This window comes from Podarcis gaigeae (assembly GCF_964106915.1).
Source record: "Podarcis gaigeae genome assembly, chromosome: 10".
Taxonomy (NCBI): domain Eukaryota; kingdom Metazoa; phylum Chordata; class Lepidosauria; order Squamata; family Lacertidae; genus Podarcis; species Podarcis gaigeae.
This window is the reverse complement of record NC_139686.1, coordinates 46,824,400-46,843,116: the sequence shown is the minus strand read 5'-3', so window position 1 is coordinate 46,843,116 and position 18,717 is coordinate 46,824,400. Positions and strand designations below refer to the sequence as shown.

The 18,717-nt window shown below is 41.1% G+C and overlaps 1 protein-coding gene across 4 annotated transcripts in view; it reads right to left on the bottom strand.

Annotated features, from left to right (window-relative positions):
* Positions 1 to 18,717, bottom strand: part of TAFA2 (TAFA chemokine like family member 2) — a 141,508-nt gene that overhangs the window by 14,953 nt on the left and 107,838 nt on the right. For all 4 annotated transcript variants that reach the window (XR_014555371.1, XR_014555372.1, XM_083699553.1 and 1 more), the window contains exons 3-4: positions 10,840 to 10,992; positions 8,754 to 8,878 (exon numbers count right to left, since the gene is read on the bottom strand). Coding sequence is in view for 2 of the 4 variants with exons in the window: in XM_083699553.1 (XP_083555679.1) it covers positions 8,754 to 8,878; positions 10,840 to 10,992 (278 nt within the window). In the remaining 2 variants the exon portion in view is untranslated. The remainder of the gene's footprint in view (positions 1 to 8,753; positions 8,879 to 10,839; positions 10,993 to 18,717) is intronic.

Here is an 18,717-nt window from a genome sequence, read left to right as displayed (position 1 = left end):
AACCCAGCAAGCGTTAGTCATGGATAAGTCCCAGTGAAAGCAATGGAATCTATTTCTGAAAATTTGTATCCTGTCCTTCCACTGTGCACACAATGTTCAAGGTGGCTTGCAACTATATTAAAATCAAATGAAATATCCCAATACAACAATAATAAGTACAGACAGAAGCAGCTGATAAAACAGTAAAAAAAAAATTAAACTGGAAAGTCAAATATCTGCCTAAATAAATGGATCTGAGCAGTAACCCTATACTTACCTGGGAGTACTACCCATTGAGCTCAGTGAGTGATACCCAGTTGTGGCTGCCCACCAGCTGCTAGCAGAACAGATCTTCACAGCTGTAATAGGACATTTCTTTCCTCTCTTCTCCCCTTGCACCCCCCAATATCTGCTCTGCAGATGTGGGGAGTATACAGGGGCAGGAAGGAAGAGGAAATCCCACTCTGGATGAAAAGAAATACACTTGCGCGATGTTGGATGCAACTGAATGAGAACCACTTAATGGTCAACATGGGCACTGTCAGTTACAATTAGCTGTTGGTGGAATGGAATGTAACTGCACTATGACATTACCTGCAACCACTGCATTGTTTGCAATTAAATTAGTAAATAACAAAAAAAAGCTTAATTAAATTTTAGTATCATGCCCCTCCCCCCACTATTCAACTTCATACAGAAATCTATAAGGACGCAGATCAGGGTGGCCCCAAGACGCTTTGCTGCCCGGAGACAAGATAGCACCTCATCTGTTCCATGTGCAAAAGTTGCTGGTTGCAGGAGAGCATCTCCTTGCCCCTACCTGAGAGCTAAAGGGTAGCAGAGGAAGCATCTGCTGCCTCACTTTGCTTAAGGTCGTCCCCTTCTCTGACACGCTCCCATATTTCATGCACATTTGGGCTGCTTTGTTTGGTTCCATTGAGGGCCAATCTGCATTATTCTGGACACAAAATTTCCAGTGTCTTTTATGCTTTAGCATACCGAAAAGGAAAGTCTGCATTTACTTCTAAGTAGCTGAAACTAACCTGTAAATAATGGCTAGAAATATCAATGGAGTTAAGCAAGAATCTACACCCCTCTCTCTCACAAGCACAACAAAACGAAACTTCTGCCTCTGCGATACACCTCTTGCTTTGTCTCTTAATGCAACAGCTGCAATTCACAACCACGGGATAAATGCTTCAAAAACAGAATGGCTGAGATCCAGTGTGCAAGTGCTGCGACCACAGCTGGGATTTGCCCATTGTCCAAAATGGAAGGGAATCTGCTCACAATACCTGGCCTTCATGAACTAACAAAGGGGCCCATCTGTGCATACAGCTTTTCAGATTGTGGCCGCTATGTGCACAGATATCTTTCAGATGAACTCCAGATAGAATAACAGTGCTTATAAGAAAATGTTAGAAATACCTGATGCCATTGTTTATTATGTAAATTTGGGCGTGACTAAAAAAAAATACTCAAAAGATCTAATGTCACTCCACAATAAACCAGATTAGGCTCCAGATTCCCCATTTCTCCCCCCATTTTTGAAAAAAAAAATGTTTTGATACCACACTACACTGAAATATTTAAAAGTTATTTTGGTTGCCCTTGAACCTTCCTGCCACACTTGCCACCACACATCAGAGTGGTACTCCACACCCTTTGAGAACCACTGACCTAGAGACAGCAGTGGAGATTTCTACACTCTTTAAAATGGGACCATTACACTTTTAGGAAGCAACATGCAGGATGTAAAGTCAGACATCACTGTAGGAAAACACCATAGGGGAAATCTCCTGAGACTCCTAATCCTTCCATGCTAAAATGGTGAAATAGTTCACTTGCAAAGAAAATAAAGATATGTGTAAGGAGATGTATGACTATATTTCCATTTAATTATCTGCTATAGAAATATTTGCCTTTGCCTTCCAGGAAAACATTATGATGTTTAGGTTCATTAGATGCTAATAGCAGACTTCATAATGGAAGGCTGGATGAATTTGTGCTTAATGAAAATGCCCTTTCTGAAGTATAATTTTTACTGTGTGGGTTATTAGTTACCAAAAGTGTAACTGTGATGTAGGAAGACACTAATTTTCACAAAGGGTTCTATGTACTATACAGTGATTTCCCAAGGAATAGTGTTGAAGAGCCATCAATATGATATTTGAGAATATTGCCAAGGTGCATTCAAAATTGGTACGTGTTCCATAGCCTTGAATGAAGCATTCCATGTTGCTGTTTCACTTACTACTGTCAGCCTTTTCCATTCTCTTATTATCTTGCAAGCGCATAGTTCTGGTAAAATAACAGATGAAAACCAAATTGCTGAAGGGAAACTCATATGTTTTAATCAGAATCGATGCATATCCCTAGCCTATCAGGAAGAAATATGTATGCCTTGCATTTTGAATTAGATTTGACTTAAAGTGTACTATAATGTTAAATAATCGGACATTAAAAACCTGCCATGGTGTGCAGGAGTATAAACAAGTAGCTCTACAACTTTAATCACAATCCCCGCTTTGTTGCCCTCTGATCATTCCCAGGCCTGTGATTAATTCTTGTTTTATGTAAGCGCTTTGGAGAAATAATTGGGCCTTATCTAGGTCTTGTAGACCCATTCACATGCTTTAGTGCTAAATAAATAGCACTCAGTGGCCCTAACTCACAGATGTAAGTAGGAAAGATTGTGACAGATCACAAGCATGTTATATAGAGCAGATAAATCGTGAAAGGATAAGGGCCATGAAGCAATGCGGAGAGCCAAAACACCTGGAAGCTGTTTTGCTCTTCAAGTACAAATCGGTTTTTCTCGAAGTATTAGAGTAGAAAGTTGTAGAAGGGTACGGGGCTCCTGCATGTTGAATAGACATGTTGAAGAAGAAATTCCAGCAGTTGCAGCTTGTCATGCCAGCTACATCTGGTGAAATCCCCTCTTCTACACACCTATTAAATGTGCAGGAAATGGAAGCACTAGATTAGAAAGAGGCAAGAAGGAGAAGGCAAACAAATGATGGTGTTTGAAGGTGTTTTATGGAAGGACGGATGCCTTTTTTGAACCATTCGAAGAAATTTTATAGTATGATGAATTCGCAAGCAGGATTAGAGCTATGAACAACAGAAGTAATTAGATCATAGTATTGGGATTATGATTTGATAAGATAGAAGATAGGGTGTAGCAGAAGGGGACAAACAACAACTCCATGGAAAAAGGAGTGAGAAGTCAAAAAAAGAAAGAAAGAGAAAATTGTATTTTGACTGTATATGTTAAAAATGTTAAAACTTAATAAAATATAATTGGGGGGAAACAAAAATGAATGAAGGGCTGATCCTACACTGAAAACATTTCTAAATTGTCCTATTTACAAAACTCATGATACATCAATACCTTTATTAGGACTAATGAAAATGTCACAATTCTGGACTGACCACTGGGGGAAATGAAACATTCCTCATATTGGGGTTTATATTAAACCTAGTTATTGTGAGTAATATCTTCCTGAGCATTTATTTCTACAGATCAGCAGATGTTGATGCACAAGTGATGACAAAGAATTGCATTTTTTAAAAAAATGAAGGAAAGGACAGCTATCAGACAAGCTTTCCATGCATATTTTTCTTTGAAATATGCTGACCTTAAAAAGCAAGTAAGTAAAAGCCCTGGTAAAAATCAATCATTCATACACATGTATATGTACAGTGATTAGTTATGTTTTAAATGAGTGCTTAAGGTAGCATTGGATAATGAAATGTTGCTTAATGTATTAGGTTTTTTTTGTAATTTGAAAATTAAATTCATTTTTTAAAGCACGAGATTTGGATGAATCAAGTTTTAATACATTACTTTTTCCTAACCCATTCGTGTTCTAGCGAGCTGCTTGTTCAAGTGGCATGGCAGACTTTCAGGAAGGCTGAGGCCGGCCAAGAAACTAGATCCCCTTGCGGATTAGGCAGGAATCCTGCCTGCTCAACCAAAGAACTACTCTGGCAGATTGAACAGCTATTCATTCCAGAAAGCTCCTATAGCCTTATTATGGCTCCAGCTAGCAACTCTAAACTGGCTGTACTGCACTCCCACATTCAACAGTTTTTTGTCCTGCCCCCAGACCCACCACTTGTGCAACAGAATATTATCTACAAATTGCTGCTACAGGTTCCGACTGTGACTACCACCAAATCCCTGTTTGTCTTACACATGCTTTGTCTCTGTTTGAATCTTTGGCTTTAATATAATTTTGTTTCCACCCTTAGTTGCGTCTGACTCTTGAGCATCTTTAGGAGGAAAAAAAAAAGGGAATGGGGAAAAAATCATTCTATCAGCAAAATCCTATCCAGTCTGCTTGGAACTAAGTCCCACTGAGGTCAATACAGTACACTAGTGGCCAAAATTGTGGAAAACCTTTGGGAAAAGTGTATTTCCGAGGTTTGATGGCTCATAACACCTGATTGGCTCCCTAAAAACACTCATGCTCATTGGCTACATTCAAATGAAGGAAAGCTACTGCATATCAATCTAAGCAAGTTGTGCTTCCTTTTTCTGGTTATTTGCCTATAACTTTTGATAGAATACAGATAATTGAACAAACTTTGTTGCATTACATTCTTCATCAAATTTTCTTTCCCTTGATATATAATGTTATGGTATTACTCCAAAAAGAAGTAGAGCTATGAGCCATCAAACCTCAGAAACACACTTTCCCCAAAAGGTTTCCACAGTTTTGGCCACTAGTGTAAATAAATGTATTGAGGTCAACCCCCAATAAACGCACATTAAACTGCAGCCTTAAACATTCTACAAACATTCTACAAATAAAACCTTTAGTAATCTTCAACTTACTCTTGCCGGTGTGTTCTGCCTTGAAGTTAAGAACTACTATTCCAGATTAAGTGAGCTGAGAATTGCACCCTGAATGTGAGAAATATTTCATTGCTCTTCTAGTGTGCTGACCACAGTTGGACTGCAGGATCTATCAGGAACACTGCAATGAACACCCTGCATACTAGAGTTCTAGATAAATGATTCACTGTGACAAATCTTATCTTAATCAGAACTACAGACCTATTTTTTGAGAAGTTGAGAAAGCAAGCAGTTGCAAAGGGAAGGAGACAACAACAGAACTGTATTTCTGGCATTTTTTACTGGCACAAACAGCAGTTCTACTCTGTCCACCTCCCACCCTTCTTTGCAGCTGCCTAAAGTGCACATACATCTTTTGTAATTCAGAGGAGGACAAGATCATCATCTGACACAGCTGTTTCATTGACACTAATATCAGCCTTGGTTTCAAGATAAATTCCACTCCTAAGTCCAGGGACTCATTTTCAACCCTTCTGTATTTATTGTTCCTCCTTATCCATCCTTATTTTTTTCTGCTCAGTGGGCAGTCAACTAAACAGAAGCAGTCCTAGCAGAACAAATCAGGATTGTGAGGGCTATAGAAACAACTGTCAGCACCTGATGAATACATTAATCTTACAAATTATTATCATCTCTGTAATGGTCTTTTTAAAGATGTATCAATTCAGAACCATTCTGACAGACAGTGTAGTCTTCAGGTTCCCTTTTGGACACAGGTGCACAGGTGTCCAAACTCCTTCAGATATTGGAGAATGGCCAGGTATCCCATCAAATCTCCTGGCTCTTTCTGTTGGCTGACTATCAATATCCAAAAGGTTTTAGGATATGTGAGACGGGGCAGAAGAATGATAAGTAACATCCTTTAGCGTGTGAAAAGAGCTTGGCTATTTCCCTCTCTGGGCTACAGTGACTTTTGAAATAATTTGGTAGTATGGTATCTAAAGCTTCTTGTCTGGAAATGTATAATGTATTACGAACTCCATTGTCCTCACAATATATAAGTAGGCATCTTGCATTGGTTCCGTTCATTAAACCCATCTTGTATGGAACGAACCATTAGATGCAGTATGTAGAAATGAACGTACAGATTTAGTCACTGAGCAATGCGTCTCTGTTCCTCCATCTTGGGATTTTCCCACAGAAGAAAAACCATCACTCAGGGTAGAGTACTCACTTACATACAAACATTCTTAGGATGATCCCTGGCATTTTCAGGTAAAGAACCCCATCTTTGACTGTCTTGGAAACCTGCTGTGAATCAGGACAGAAACTACGGGACAACTGATCTAAGAAGTATAAAGGCCTCTACATGAAACAAATGTATGAAACCTACACATGTATGAAAATGTATGAAACCCACATATAGATTGTCATGTGCATTGATTTAACATGCATATACATGCACCATAAAATAACAGCCTGCGTGACATCTCCTCAGCCTATGCTGATATGTTTCCTATTTACAAGAGGGGGAAAACCCACCCTAATTAGTTGAGGAGGCTCAACTAATTGTGATTATGACTTGCTGATTTCCCCCGGCTCTAGATTATACACTTATACAGTCTCAATGGTAAAGGGGTATTATGAACATTGTTTCCCAAGACAATGCTACAGCAAAGTGAGAAATCAAGTGCTTGCAGTGGTTGGCCTTACTAGATGATTCTGATATGTAAATTCTTCCTTGGCAAGTTGTGCCAAAATTCAAAGTCGACTGAGTTCAATAGAGTGTATTCCCTAGATATGTGCAGAAGACTGAAGTACTAGAAAACTAGGAAATCGTCCAAGATCTACAAAATAGAACAGTGTGGAATGCTCCCACACAGTTGTACCCTTCTATACCATACTCAATTCCATTCCTCCTCCAGAGTTTTCCATTCCCTCCTTTCAACTGTCAATCAGCATTCCATGGACACTGCAAGTTCTTAGTCCTTACCAGGCTGTTTTGAGGATCCTCTGATTCACCCAACTTGTGTGTGGGGTTTCCCTACATATATATTTTTTGTACTTTTGCAAACCTTGTGGCCAAGAGCAAATAAGCATTTTGGGGAGTTATCACTGCATTCAGAGAATGAGACCTCCAGGCTGCTCAGCACTTTTGAAACATCTGACATGCTTTCCAAAGTGCGATATTGGTTTGTGTTGATGTGGTTTCAGTTTCATATAACAGAGGGAACCATTTACAGTGCATTGTTAAGTTTAACTGTCCTTTATTACCTGGCCTGTGAGTTGTCACTTTTTAAATTGGTAGCACATCCCCATGTCCAAACAGAAGCACTGGAATGATTAACGAGTAAATGCTCTTGTAAACTGCTGTCGGGGAGGTGTTCTAAAGCAGCTGCTTAGAAAGCACAGGAGCCAACTTTTTAGATAGGGGCCAGCCTTAAACTGCAACATTCTACACAGGACTGGGGTGTTCTTCATTTTTCTTTAACTATCTACTGTACATCTGTTTTCCTGCTTCTCTTGCTCAACCACTGTCTTTGCCTCCAGCTTTTCCTTATCTCTGGCCACTGTCAATGCCATCTTTCTGACTTGCCCCTTCTTCTCCCTCTCATTACAAAAATAGCTAAAAATAAGGACAAAAATAAAATGGGGCTAGTAGACATGGTGGAGTGCATCTTATGTTGGCCAAAATGTAATTTTGGGTGCTGTCTGTCATATGAAAACCAGATACGCAAGATGTATTAGCTGTAGTACAATCTGAGCAATGCTTTCAAATGCCACAGCACAGGAATATCTTTCGGGGTGGCTGGGGCGCCTTTGATCTAGTCCTTTCTATTTCTTTTGATAAGTCCTTCACAGAAGCAGATCTGCATTTAAATCAGTCTAAATGTCCATTGCCTTTGAATACTGCTATTCTGTCGCACAACACCAAAACATCTGTGAAACAAAAGAGACACTAATCAAAAGGAAGCTATAAGACACTATTCTTGTACTATAGTATTGATTCTTTATGCAGATCCCTATTAAATTCTTTCAGATTTGAAGCATGAGATCAACAAGATCTTAAAATATATTTATGAACTTTAGCTCTTTGGGGACTATGGAACCAAGGACAAACAGGTCCTTTGACTAGAGTTATTCTTATGTTATACATGAACATCTATGGATTTTCTTCTTTTTACAAGCCAAACCAGGTTATTCATATTTGATATATTGCTGACTCTTAGTGCAATTTCCAAATCACTTGTTCTGGGTTTGAATTAGGATTTCTGAAGATTGTGGGTGAAGTTATTTTAAAAATCTAGAGGATCTATATGTTTGATATGCTATTTATTGAGGAAGAGGCCTTGAATGGATATGCAATTGATAAATTAATTGAATAGAGACAAAGGAATTTCTAGCATAAGCTGTTCTAGCCATACATACATGAAATGTGTGGTTTACTTTTTCCACCCCCCAAAATTTAATTTTAACTGATGTGGCAGGGGAGAGGAGCAACAGGAATCTCTTGAAAAAAACTTTTTCTAGAAAAAGTTAGTGATATGGATTAATCTGTGGAAACTGAGCTGATATTAAAACAGAATGCCTTTTAGGATTTGCAGAGTTCTGGGTTTAATTTCAGACAGGTAACATAAGAACTGTAAGAACTGAGAGAAGGGGTGTGGAAGATGCCCATCAAAAGTTGATAACTGGACAGCTGACTGAGCAGGTGCACAAGTCTCACCTGGTCTTGCCAAATATGGTGCTCGTATTTAAATTCATCATTAATTCTAAATGCATATATATCAGGCGTAGCCAAAATGGTGCCTGCCATAAGCTATTAATACTACAGCTCCCATCATTCCTGACCCCGAGACATACTGACTTGGACTGAGTTGAAGTCAGGTTACAGATGCATTTTATATGCAGATCTCTGTCCTCTTTACTGGTAATGCAACAGCTGCCAGACAGGTGTCAAGGTACTTACCCTTGTTGTTTTCACTTTATTGCCGGAAGAACAACTCCATCCTTTTCGATCTGGAAGAACTTTGCATTCTTCCCCTTCAAGACATGGCTGCATGTGGCACCACCATTTTTGTTCCACTATTGAAGCTAGAGGAGAAGAAGAAGAAGAAGAAGAAGAAGAAGAAGAAGAAGAAGAAGAAGAAGAAGAAGAAAGGCATGTTGTTGTTTTTTTATATACTGGTGCTATTTTTAACTCATTCCATGGAAATAGTGCCAGGGCAATATTAGCAAAGTCATAAATGTCAACTATGATCTGCATTGTTTTAACAATAAATAAATATCTGCATAACGAAATCAAAACAAAAATTGCATATATGTGAATTTGAATAGCAATCAGAATGACATTAACCAATAAAGGGGCAGAAAAGATACCCGGTATCATGAAATGTTTGGCTTATTTTCAACATGTCTCTCTTTGGAACGGCTTAAAAGCCTTTCACATCTATTTAAAGGTCTTTCAGAATTTGCATTTCTCCAGTTTCACTGAGCTGCTCTCATGTTAAAAGATTCATTATATTCTCTGCTTTCGGCCTATATTTCTTAACCCTTGAACATTCAGGTCTAATGTGTCTGAAAGAAATATATTCTCAAAAGATGATATAGTTACTATTTCCGCGATAGCTGACATCGTAGCACCACTAAAACACAAGCTTTTTGCAAAGCATGTGACATGAAGGCAAAGGCACAGGGACCATCTAAAAATCTCTCTCCTGAATGTAAAGAAAGCATTTATTTCTTTGTGCTGCTCTCATGTTAAAATGACTTCCTTAAAAAAAGGGGGGGCTAGCATCACTCTTTGCCTTGATTTTTCTTCTTTGTGGCAAAAATAATATAAAGGAAATGTGAAACAGCAGCTCATGGAGCAAATACGCTGATGTAGCTTTAGCAGCAGATATTAAAATGAGTGAACGTGATACAGCCGTATGGGTGCTCGGAGTTTTACATCAAGTTGTGTTTCCCTAGAGGTTTCATTTCACAGCCAGGCTTGGTAATTCACTTTCAAATCTCCAGCTATCGTTCACCTTGGGTGTGTATATATATATATATATATATATATATATATATATTTGCTTTCGTAGATTTTCACGGGTACAGGAATGCAGGTTTTGGTGTCCTCGGGTGTCTTCCCGTGTAAAAGTTGGGGTGTCTAGGCGACGTTTCGACGAGGTCTCACTCGTCATCTTCAGGCTGGTGCTTTCGGCTTCTTGTTACTGGAACAGAGCGGGATCTCAATGTTTGAGTTCCTATAAATACTGTAGAGGGGGTGTGGTGTCTAGCCTCCAATGTTCTGGGCAGAGAGGAAGTTCCCAGGCTAGTGTGCCTTTTCTTCTTTTGTTCCTTAATTACTTGAGCGATACCTTGAGTGATTTCTTGAGTGATATCCTGAGTACCACTTAGGTGGGTCATTAGGTGTGGATTAGTTGCTAAAGTCTTTGTGTCTTGACCTCTTGAACTTTGTGAAGAGTTTTCCTGAGAAGATGGCTGAGAAGAAGTGCAATACAGCCATCTTCTCAGGAAAACTCTTCACAAAGTTCAAGAGGTCAAGACACAAAGACTTTAGCAACTAATCCACACCTAATGACCCACCTAAGTGGTACTCAGGATATCACTCAAGAAATCACTCAAGGTATCGCTCAAGTAATTAAGGAACAAAAGAAGAAAAGGCACACTAGCCTGGGAACTTCCTCTCTGCCCAGAACATTGGAGGCTAGACACCACACCCCCTCTACAGTATTTATAGGAACTCAAACATTGAGATCCCGCTCTGTTCCAGTAACAAGAAGCCGAAAGCACCAGCCTGAAGATGACGAGTGAGACCTCGTCGAAACGTCGCCTAGACACCCCAACTTTTACACGGGAAGACACCCGAGGACACCAAAACCTGCATATATATATATATATATATATATACACACACACCTCCAAAGAACTCTCAATATCCTCCTTATCACTATAAATATTGGCAGGATTAAATGAAAGGCAAACGTTTAAAGAACTCGGCAGAGCATGACTCGAGAGGGAAGAACAAACCACAGAATGTGCCGCACCATCAACACAAGAAGGAGCTGCTCGAGTGGTACCTGCTACCTGCCCAGGGAAGCAGGAGCACTTGACTGTCTGCGATCTTTCTTCTATCTTGTTCTTATTACAACATCGGTGGAGAGCCACCACTTCACAAGTTCCAGTTTTAACATGATGAGCTGTGGAAACAAGAGGTTGACAGCAGTGATGACATTCATTTATTTATTTTGCACAATTGCTTTAAAAGCAGAAACGCATCAACTTAAGAGGCCGTCTGCACTGTAGGTGTTGTCAGAAAGGTCTTCTATGCTAAGGGAAGGGCTTATCTTGCTTCCTAGGCTGAGACACCTTATAATTCCTTATTGCTCAGAACACAACAGCTATTGGGGGGCAGGAACATTGTATGTTTGGCCTCGTGTGGCTGGCTGCAGGCAGAGAAGACAATATGATCAGAAGAATAGCGTTCAGAAAATATGTGTTACCTGCAGAAGAATGCTGGCAGTATGGAGTGCTCCTGCTTAGGGTTTTAGACAGCCAGCCATGCCCTTTTTCAAGCAACTCCATTCCAACCCCCAACCCCCCAAAAGACACTCAGCATTCTGTGTCCATTTGTCAGTCTTCATCCGACTGAGGAGGGGGTAGGGTGTTCCCTTAGGGGAGAGCTTTCCAAACTGTGTGTTGCAACACGTTAGTGTGCCCGCAGTGTGTAGGTGTGTCGCGTGAACACTCCTCGCATTCCTCCTAGGGGTGCAAAGGGGTTAGTTTAACCTCTGGTTTGCTAGTAAAACTGAATTACTGTGTCGCGAAATGATGCATGTCCAAAAAGCATGTCACCAACTTGAAAAGTTTGGAAAGCTCTGCCTTAGGGTTTCCCCCCACCTTACATATTTCTGGTACTTTGGGATTGCCCCAGGCATTCTGATACCATCTTATTACTGGTGGCCCCGTCTTAGCTGCAAATTTCAGCTCTAATGCAGATCAATGCACTGCAAACATATTTCCTGATAGTGTAAGAACTGGAGTCATTTCAAGAAGTACCACAGAAAACATTTCATTCTGGAAAATGTCAGCACATGTGTTTTTCAAAGGGGGGGAGGGATAAGTGTGTCAGCCTGTAAAGAAACATTTAATTTCTTAAAATATTATTTAAAATATAACCCAGCTTTCCAAATGCATTTTGCTCAAGGCAAGTAACAATACACACAAAAAGTATAACGAAAGGATTGTAAAATAATATATAACGGACAACAAAAAGGGTAAGATTAAAAACAGCAGGCCGCAAAAACTAAAAGCTGTAAACCAAAACAGAACAAAGGCAGTTAGAAGTCAACCAAGCAACCCCAAAGCTTTCTGAAACAGGAAGTTCATCATCATCAGGCACAAGGAACGGTTCAAAAACCAAGGTGCGGAAGCAGCGCCAGACATTCAGCTTCCAAAGAATGTTCTTAAACCAGAACACTCACTTCTGGGTTTGTGACATTTGGGAACCAATTTGTTTGACAACTAAGCAGTTCGACTACCAAGGTACCACTGTAATAAGACAGGCCTCCCTGGGCAGAGTCTAATCACACTACCCAAGAAGGCTCTCTGGTGCAGTCCCACCAATCCTGTTACTTTTACATGTTTACCATCTTTCATCTGAAAAATTATCATCTGTGTGTCTGCCTTACTCAACTGACCATGTATTTTGGGAAATGAGGCGGGAGGCAGTGCAAATTCTCCACATGCCAATAAGCTTCTTGCTGGAGAGATGCAAAACCTCTGTTTGGTATCCATCGATTAAAAAAAAAGTTTTCTCCCAATAACAGTTTTGAAATATTTTGTTGCAGATGATGCTTTGCTAGGCCAAGTATTATTTTGTTCTGTATTAGACTTATGGGATGCACGTTCAATATGATGAACAATGCTGAGAGTGGAAAATCAAACATATTCAGACAGTATCAATATTGTCTCTAGTTCAAGGTGAATGTTAATGACACAGAATACCATGATATACCAATTGAAAGGAATTGGTAGCTTACAGGAAAAAGCTTCCAGTTCAGGGATCCAGTATTTCTGAGAAACAAACAAACTAACAGATGCTAACTTCTCTTTTAAACAATATAGGGAAGCAGGACAGCCAGTTTCTTGGGAAGTGTGATGGATGCAGAATATTCAGGATGGAATATCATTATGGAAGGACATTATTTCCTCAAACAGACTGGCAGAGTTTAGTACTTGGCCCTACAACACGGACTTGACACATAATGTCTTGTCAGTTACATTTTGATTAACATGCTCGTGATAAATTAACTTTATTGAGTAATCAAGACCTGAAAATAGAGACACGGTCCTTTTTGTGGAAGACATGGGTTGATGGTGGGATTTATACATTAGATCAGTTAATAGGATCAGATGGAGAATTTTTGCCATTTGCAGTTTTGCAGTTTAGGTACCACTTATCCACTGCTGCTGAATGCTAGCGTCTTCAACTAGAGCAGTTTTAGAGTCTATTTTTGGACTGTTAGCTTTGAGTGCCTCAGCATCTCCTGTGATGCTGGAGGAAATAAATGTATATTTGCAGAAAACTAAACCCATTAATAGCTGTTTATAAATGTTTATTGGAATGCTGTAAATTGAATGTTCAGGAACTTAGAGGTGAATGGAAACAGAGAGTTAGAGTGTTCCATTAATCTCCATCAATGGAAAGTTCCTTTAGCATCCATATGCAGCATTTCTTTAAATTTAAAAATGAGATTGACCCAACAAAAGCGGATGTTTAGAGTGTACTATACTTCATGGCACCTCAACAAGAAGGTATTGTTTGATTCACAAAGATGTTGGTAATGTAATGTTGAAAATGCCTATTCCAGAACATATAAAAAGCCTGCTGGATCAGGCCAATGACCCATCTAGTCCAGCATCCTGTTCTCTCACACACCCCAGCCAAAGTAATTCTCTACTGTCAAAAGCACACACCTAACAACATCCTTAAGGTGCCCCAGATACACATACACACACACACCCTTGCATGGATGTCCATGCACTCTTAAACTATATACCTGTGGTGGGGACAAACAGATGGACAACTTAAGTGGATCCTGAGAGCCCTTATGTGTCAGGATGCTGTCAGCGGCTCCCGGCTGGTTGCCCAGGAAAGTATAAAGACAATGATAGGTTTCTTACTGTCCTTTTTTTATTCAGTGTTTACAGAGAGAGACTATAGAACCCAGCCTCTTGGGTAATGGCGTTGTCCTGGGTGAATTCCACCCCCTTCTCTCCCACTTCCTCATTCGTCATTCTCATCATCTCTACGGGTGCTGCTACATGCCCTCTGTCTTTGAGCTCTTTGCTCTCCTACTTTCAAGGCTTGCCAGGTTCAGGGGGGGGGTCTGGAAAGCTTTCCAATGACACTGTGTCTATCAGGAGTCGCCTTGCTTCCTCTTCCTCCTCCTCCTCTCCTATTATTGCCCAACTTTCCCCCTCATTTGCCTATGAGCTATGACCTCCTGCAAACCACTGTTGTGAATCTATACTGTCTTCCTCTTGCTCCTCCCTGGAAGGGTCAGGCTGTGGAGGCAGTCTCCAGCATTCCTCCTCTGCCCAGACCCTGACATTATGGTGGCAAAAAGATTTATATTGCAAGGCTGTAAGGATAAATATCCACCACCCATTACTCAGTGGTCAGATTATCTCGCTGCCCTTTCTTCATTTGAACTTTCGTCTAGACAACAGTTTGGGCTATTAATTTAAAACAGGATTGATAGAATATTCTTATTGATAATGTCAGCCTGCCATTGATTCGTGTTTAAATGATGACAACAACAACAACGACAAGTTTTTCTTCTACCGCACCACTCTGCCCCATTACACTTGCTAATAAAAAACTGAAGGACAACCCCCGTACACAACATGGGCTTTCAAATGGACTTTGGTGGTCATATACTGAGTTGTGGACGGATGGAGTGCTTTGGAGATTTCAATGGATTGGCATTTGCCACAAAAAGGCAACCCTGCTGTATAAGCGGAGTGGTTAATAATTACCACAAAAACTGTGCTGCAGAAAACTCGGGCAAATTGTAACTCATTCTTCTGGAAGGCAGAATCACAATAAGGTAGAATGAAACTTTTGAGACTGGAAGGAATAGCCATGGATATTGGCCTTCATATTTCAGTTACTAACAAGCAGGTCTCCTTAATCTCAGCCTTGTTTTACACGTAGATCATGCAGTGCTTTCTATTGCTATGGCTGGTCATTAATTTATCACTTTTAGAAAACTGTGTGATGACCACAAGTTGCTGGCTTTTGGGGAGAGGCTGTGAATCAGAGAAAGATTGATAGCTCAATAGACACAACATGATTGGTAGAGCAAAGGTTCTATCTTCAGTTCCCCACATCTCCACTTAAAAGGATTATAGGCTGTGGGGCTGGAAACACCTCTATCTCAGCCTTACAGAGCGACTGCCTGTCAAAGTACTGGAGGAGACAGACTAACAGTACAGTGGTACCTCGGGTTACAGACGCTTCAGGTTACAGACTCCGCTAACCCAGAAATAGTACCTCGGGTTAAGAACTTTGCTTCAGGATGAGAACAGAAATCGTGCAGCAGCAGTGGGAGGCCACTTTAGCTAAAGTGGTACCTCAGGTTAAGAACAGTTTCAGGTTAAGAACGGACCTCCAGAAAGAATTAAGTTCTTAACCCGAGGTACCACTGTACAGTGGTGCCCCGCAAGACGAATGCCTCGCAAGATGAAAAACCCGCTAGACGAAAGGGTTTTCCGTTTTGGAGGCGCTTCGCAAAACGAATTTCCCTATGGGGTTGCTTCACAAGACGAAAAAATCTTGCGTCCCCCGGCGGGTTTTTTTTGCTTTTTTCGCCCTTTTCCTAAGCCGCTAAGCCGCTTATCAGCTGTTCCGCTGATAAGCCGCTTAACAGCTGATCGCTGGAAGCCGCTTGACAGCTCTAGCACTAATCCGCTAAGCTGTCAATGGGCTTGCTTCGCAAGACGACAAAACCGCTAGACGAAGAGAATCGCGGAATTAATTCTTTTCGTCTAGCGAGGCACCACTGTATAAGGAAACTTCATGTATTCATAGGCACAAATTGAAACAAAAGCAGCCATCAAGTTGGATGCTCATTCATGTGCACTAACTCACAATCCTGGAAATTTATGTTGCCAAACAATAAATCTCAGCAAACAGGACAGTAAAGAATTAGCAGAAATGGTCCCTTTCTACTCTTATAGTACAATTCTGTATTCAGACGCTTATTCCCTGGTAAGTATGTAAACCTTAGTGAGCTTTGGCCCTACTTCCCCTTCTCTCTGAAATTCTTATTTACATTCTGGGTTGTCTCACTGATTCTTAAGACTTCGTTTGCTTCCACACAATTCTACTTAATAGTTTTTACACAGCACAACTGGCTCCCTAGAGATGCCACATTCCACCTTCTAAGCAGAAATCAAGCACCACCTATATGCACCAACGGGCACCTGAAATGCAAGCTATTTAATATATTTAGTTTGTTGTAAAACACTTTGAAAACAAATTAGTGCTGAAACAAAAACTTTAAAGGCTGCAGATTTCTCATTCTTTAGCCATTAGTGAGAATGAATGGGACGTCTTTAGGTTTTCATGCCAACGTAATCAAATTAAACAGAATGGTCAATTAAATTTATGAATGCATTTCAAAGGATGATGGTGCGGAAGTGCATTTCAATAGATGAGATTAGATCAGTGAATAATCTAAACAACAGATTAGACTAGTGAATAACCACTGGTTTCCCAATAAAGATAGATAGATAGATAGATTCTTTATTGTCATTACACAAGTGCAACATTGCACAAGTGCAACGAAATTGGATGCCATCCCTTAAAAACAACAAAAGCAAAACAACAACAACAACCAAACAAACCACATTCCAGCCACACCCACACCCACACCCATCAAACTCCCAGGTCACACTATCGAGTTACTGCATTTAAGAAGGCCACAGCTCTTGGATAGAAACTATTTTTCAGTCTATTTGTCCTTGACTTGATGTTTCTGTATCTCCTGCCAGAAGGCAGTAGTACAAACAGACTGTGTCCCGGGTGAGATGCATCCTGCAGGATATTGTTTGCTTTCCTAAGACAACGGGAACCGTACAGTTCTTCCAAAGATGGGAGGGGATGACCAATAATCCTTTGGGCTGTGGTTATGACCTTCTGGAGCACCTTCCTCTTCCTAGCTGTACAGCTGGAGAACCAGGCACAAATACAGTATGTGAGAATGCTCTCTATGGAGCCTCGGTAGAAGGACACCAGAAGTCTCTCACTCAGATTGTTCTTCTTTAAAAGTCTGAGGAAATAAATTCTCTGCTGGGCCTTCTTCACCAGAGCAGTGGTATTTGCGCTCCAAGTCATGCCCTGATCGATAGTCACTCCCAAAAACCTGAATTCCGCCACCCTCTCCACCCGTTCCCCGTTGATATACAAGGGCTTAATGTCCGCCTTTTTTTTCCTGTAATCCACCACCAATTCCTTGGTCTTAGTCGTATTAAGAGCCAGATTGTTCTCTCCACACCAAGCACAAAGCCGCTCCACCTCGTCCCGATAGGCGGACTCATCCCCTCCTGAAATGAGCCCCACCACCGTAGTGTCATCAGCAAACTTGATGATTTTGTTGCTGGAATAAATGGCTGTACAATCATACGTATAGAGAGTATAGAGCAGGGGACTCAACACACAACCCTGTGGTGAGCCGGTGTTAAGGCTAAGGGCTGTGGACATATGTGACCCTACTCTAACCCTCTGAGAACGTTCTGACAAAAAGTCCAAAACCCAGAGACAGGTGGAGTTGGAGAGTCCAATCGCCTCTAGCTTGGACACCAGTCTATGGGGGAGGATAGTGTTAAAAGCAGAGCTAAAATCCACAAACAGCAGCCTCACATAACTCCCCGGCTGCTCCAGATGGAACAGAGCAGCATGGAGAGTGGTAGTGATAGCGTCTTCCGTGGATCTATTTGCCCTGTATGCAAACTGGTAGTTGTCAAAAGTTGATGGAAGACAGGAAATAATGTGACGGCGCACCAGTTTCTCAAAACACTTCATGATGATTGGAGTCAGTGCAACTGGTCTGTAGTCGTTCAGACTACTGATTGTGGATTTTTTAGGCAGAGGAACAATAGTTGACGACTTCAGGCAGGGTGGGACAATAGACTGGTGTAAGGACTTGTTGAAGATCTTAGTAAAGACCCTCGCCAGCTGATCCGCACAGCCCTTCAACACCTTTCCCGTGATGCCATCAGGTCCAGCAGCCTTCCTCGGATTCACCATCCTCAATACCTGTCTCACCTCATGCTCCTCTACAGTGAATGAGGGGCCCCTATGGGCTGGTGGCTGTAATACCGGCGTCTCAGGTGGCTCCTTCTCGAAGCGAGCAAAGAAGAAGTTAAGCTCCTCCGCCAGCAAAGGGTCACCGTCGACAGCACCAAGGTTAGGTTTGTAGTTGGTAATATGCTGAATCCCCTGCCACATCTGTCTTGTGTTGTTACTCCTTAAATTATCCTCAATCCTCTGCCTATAGACCAGTTTTGCCCGTCGAATACCCCTCTTCAAGTTTGCTCTTGCCACACTGTAAAGCTGCACCTCGCCCGACCTAAAAGCCCTGTTCCTTTCCCGCAACAGGCACTGGACCTCTCTGTTCATCCAGGGTTTCTGATTGGGGTAAAACCGGATGGATTTATTTACTGTGACAGTGTCTGTGCAGTGATTGATATAGCACAGAACTGCCGCCGTGTGCTCCTCCAGGTCTGAACGATCGAAAATGTCCCAATTGGTTCTCTCAAAACAGTCCTGCAGCTGATGGATAGCACCTTCAGGCCAGATTTTAACAGTCCTTGATATTGTGGGAGCCCGTTTCCTGAGTGGGATATATGCTGGT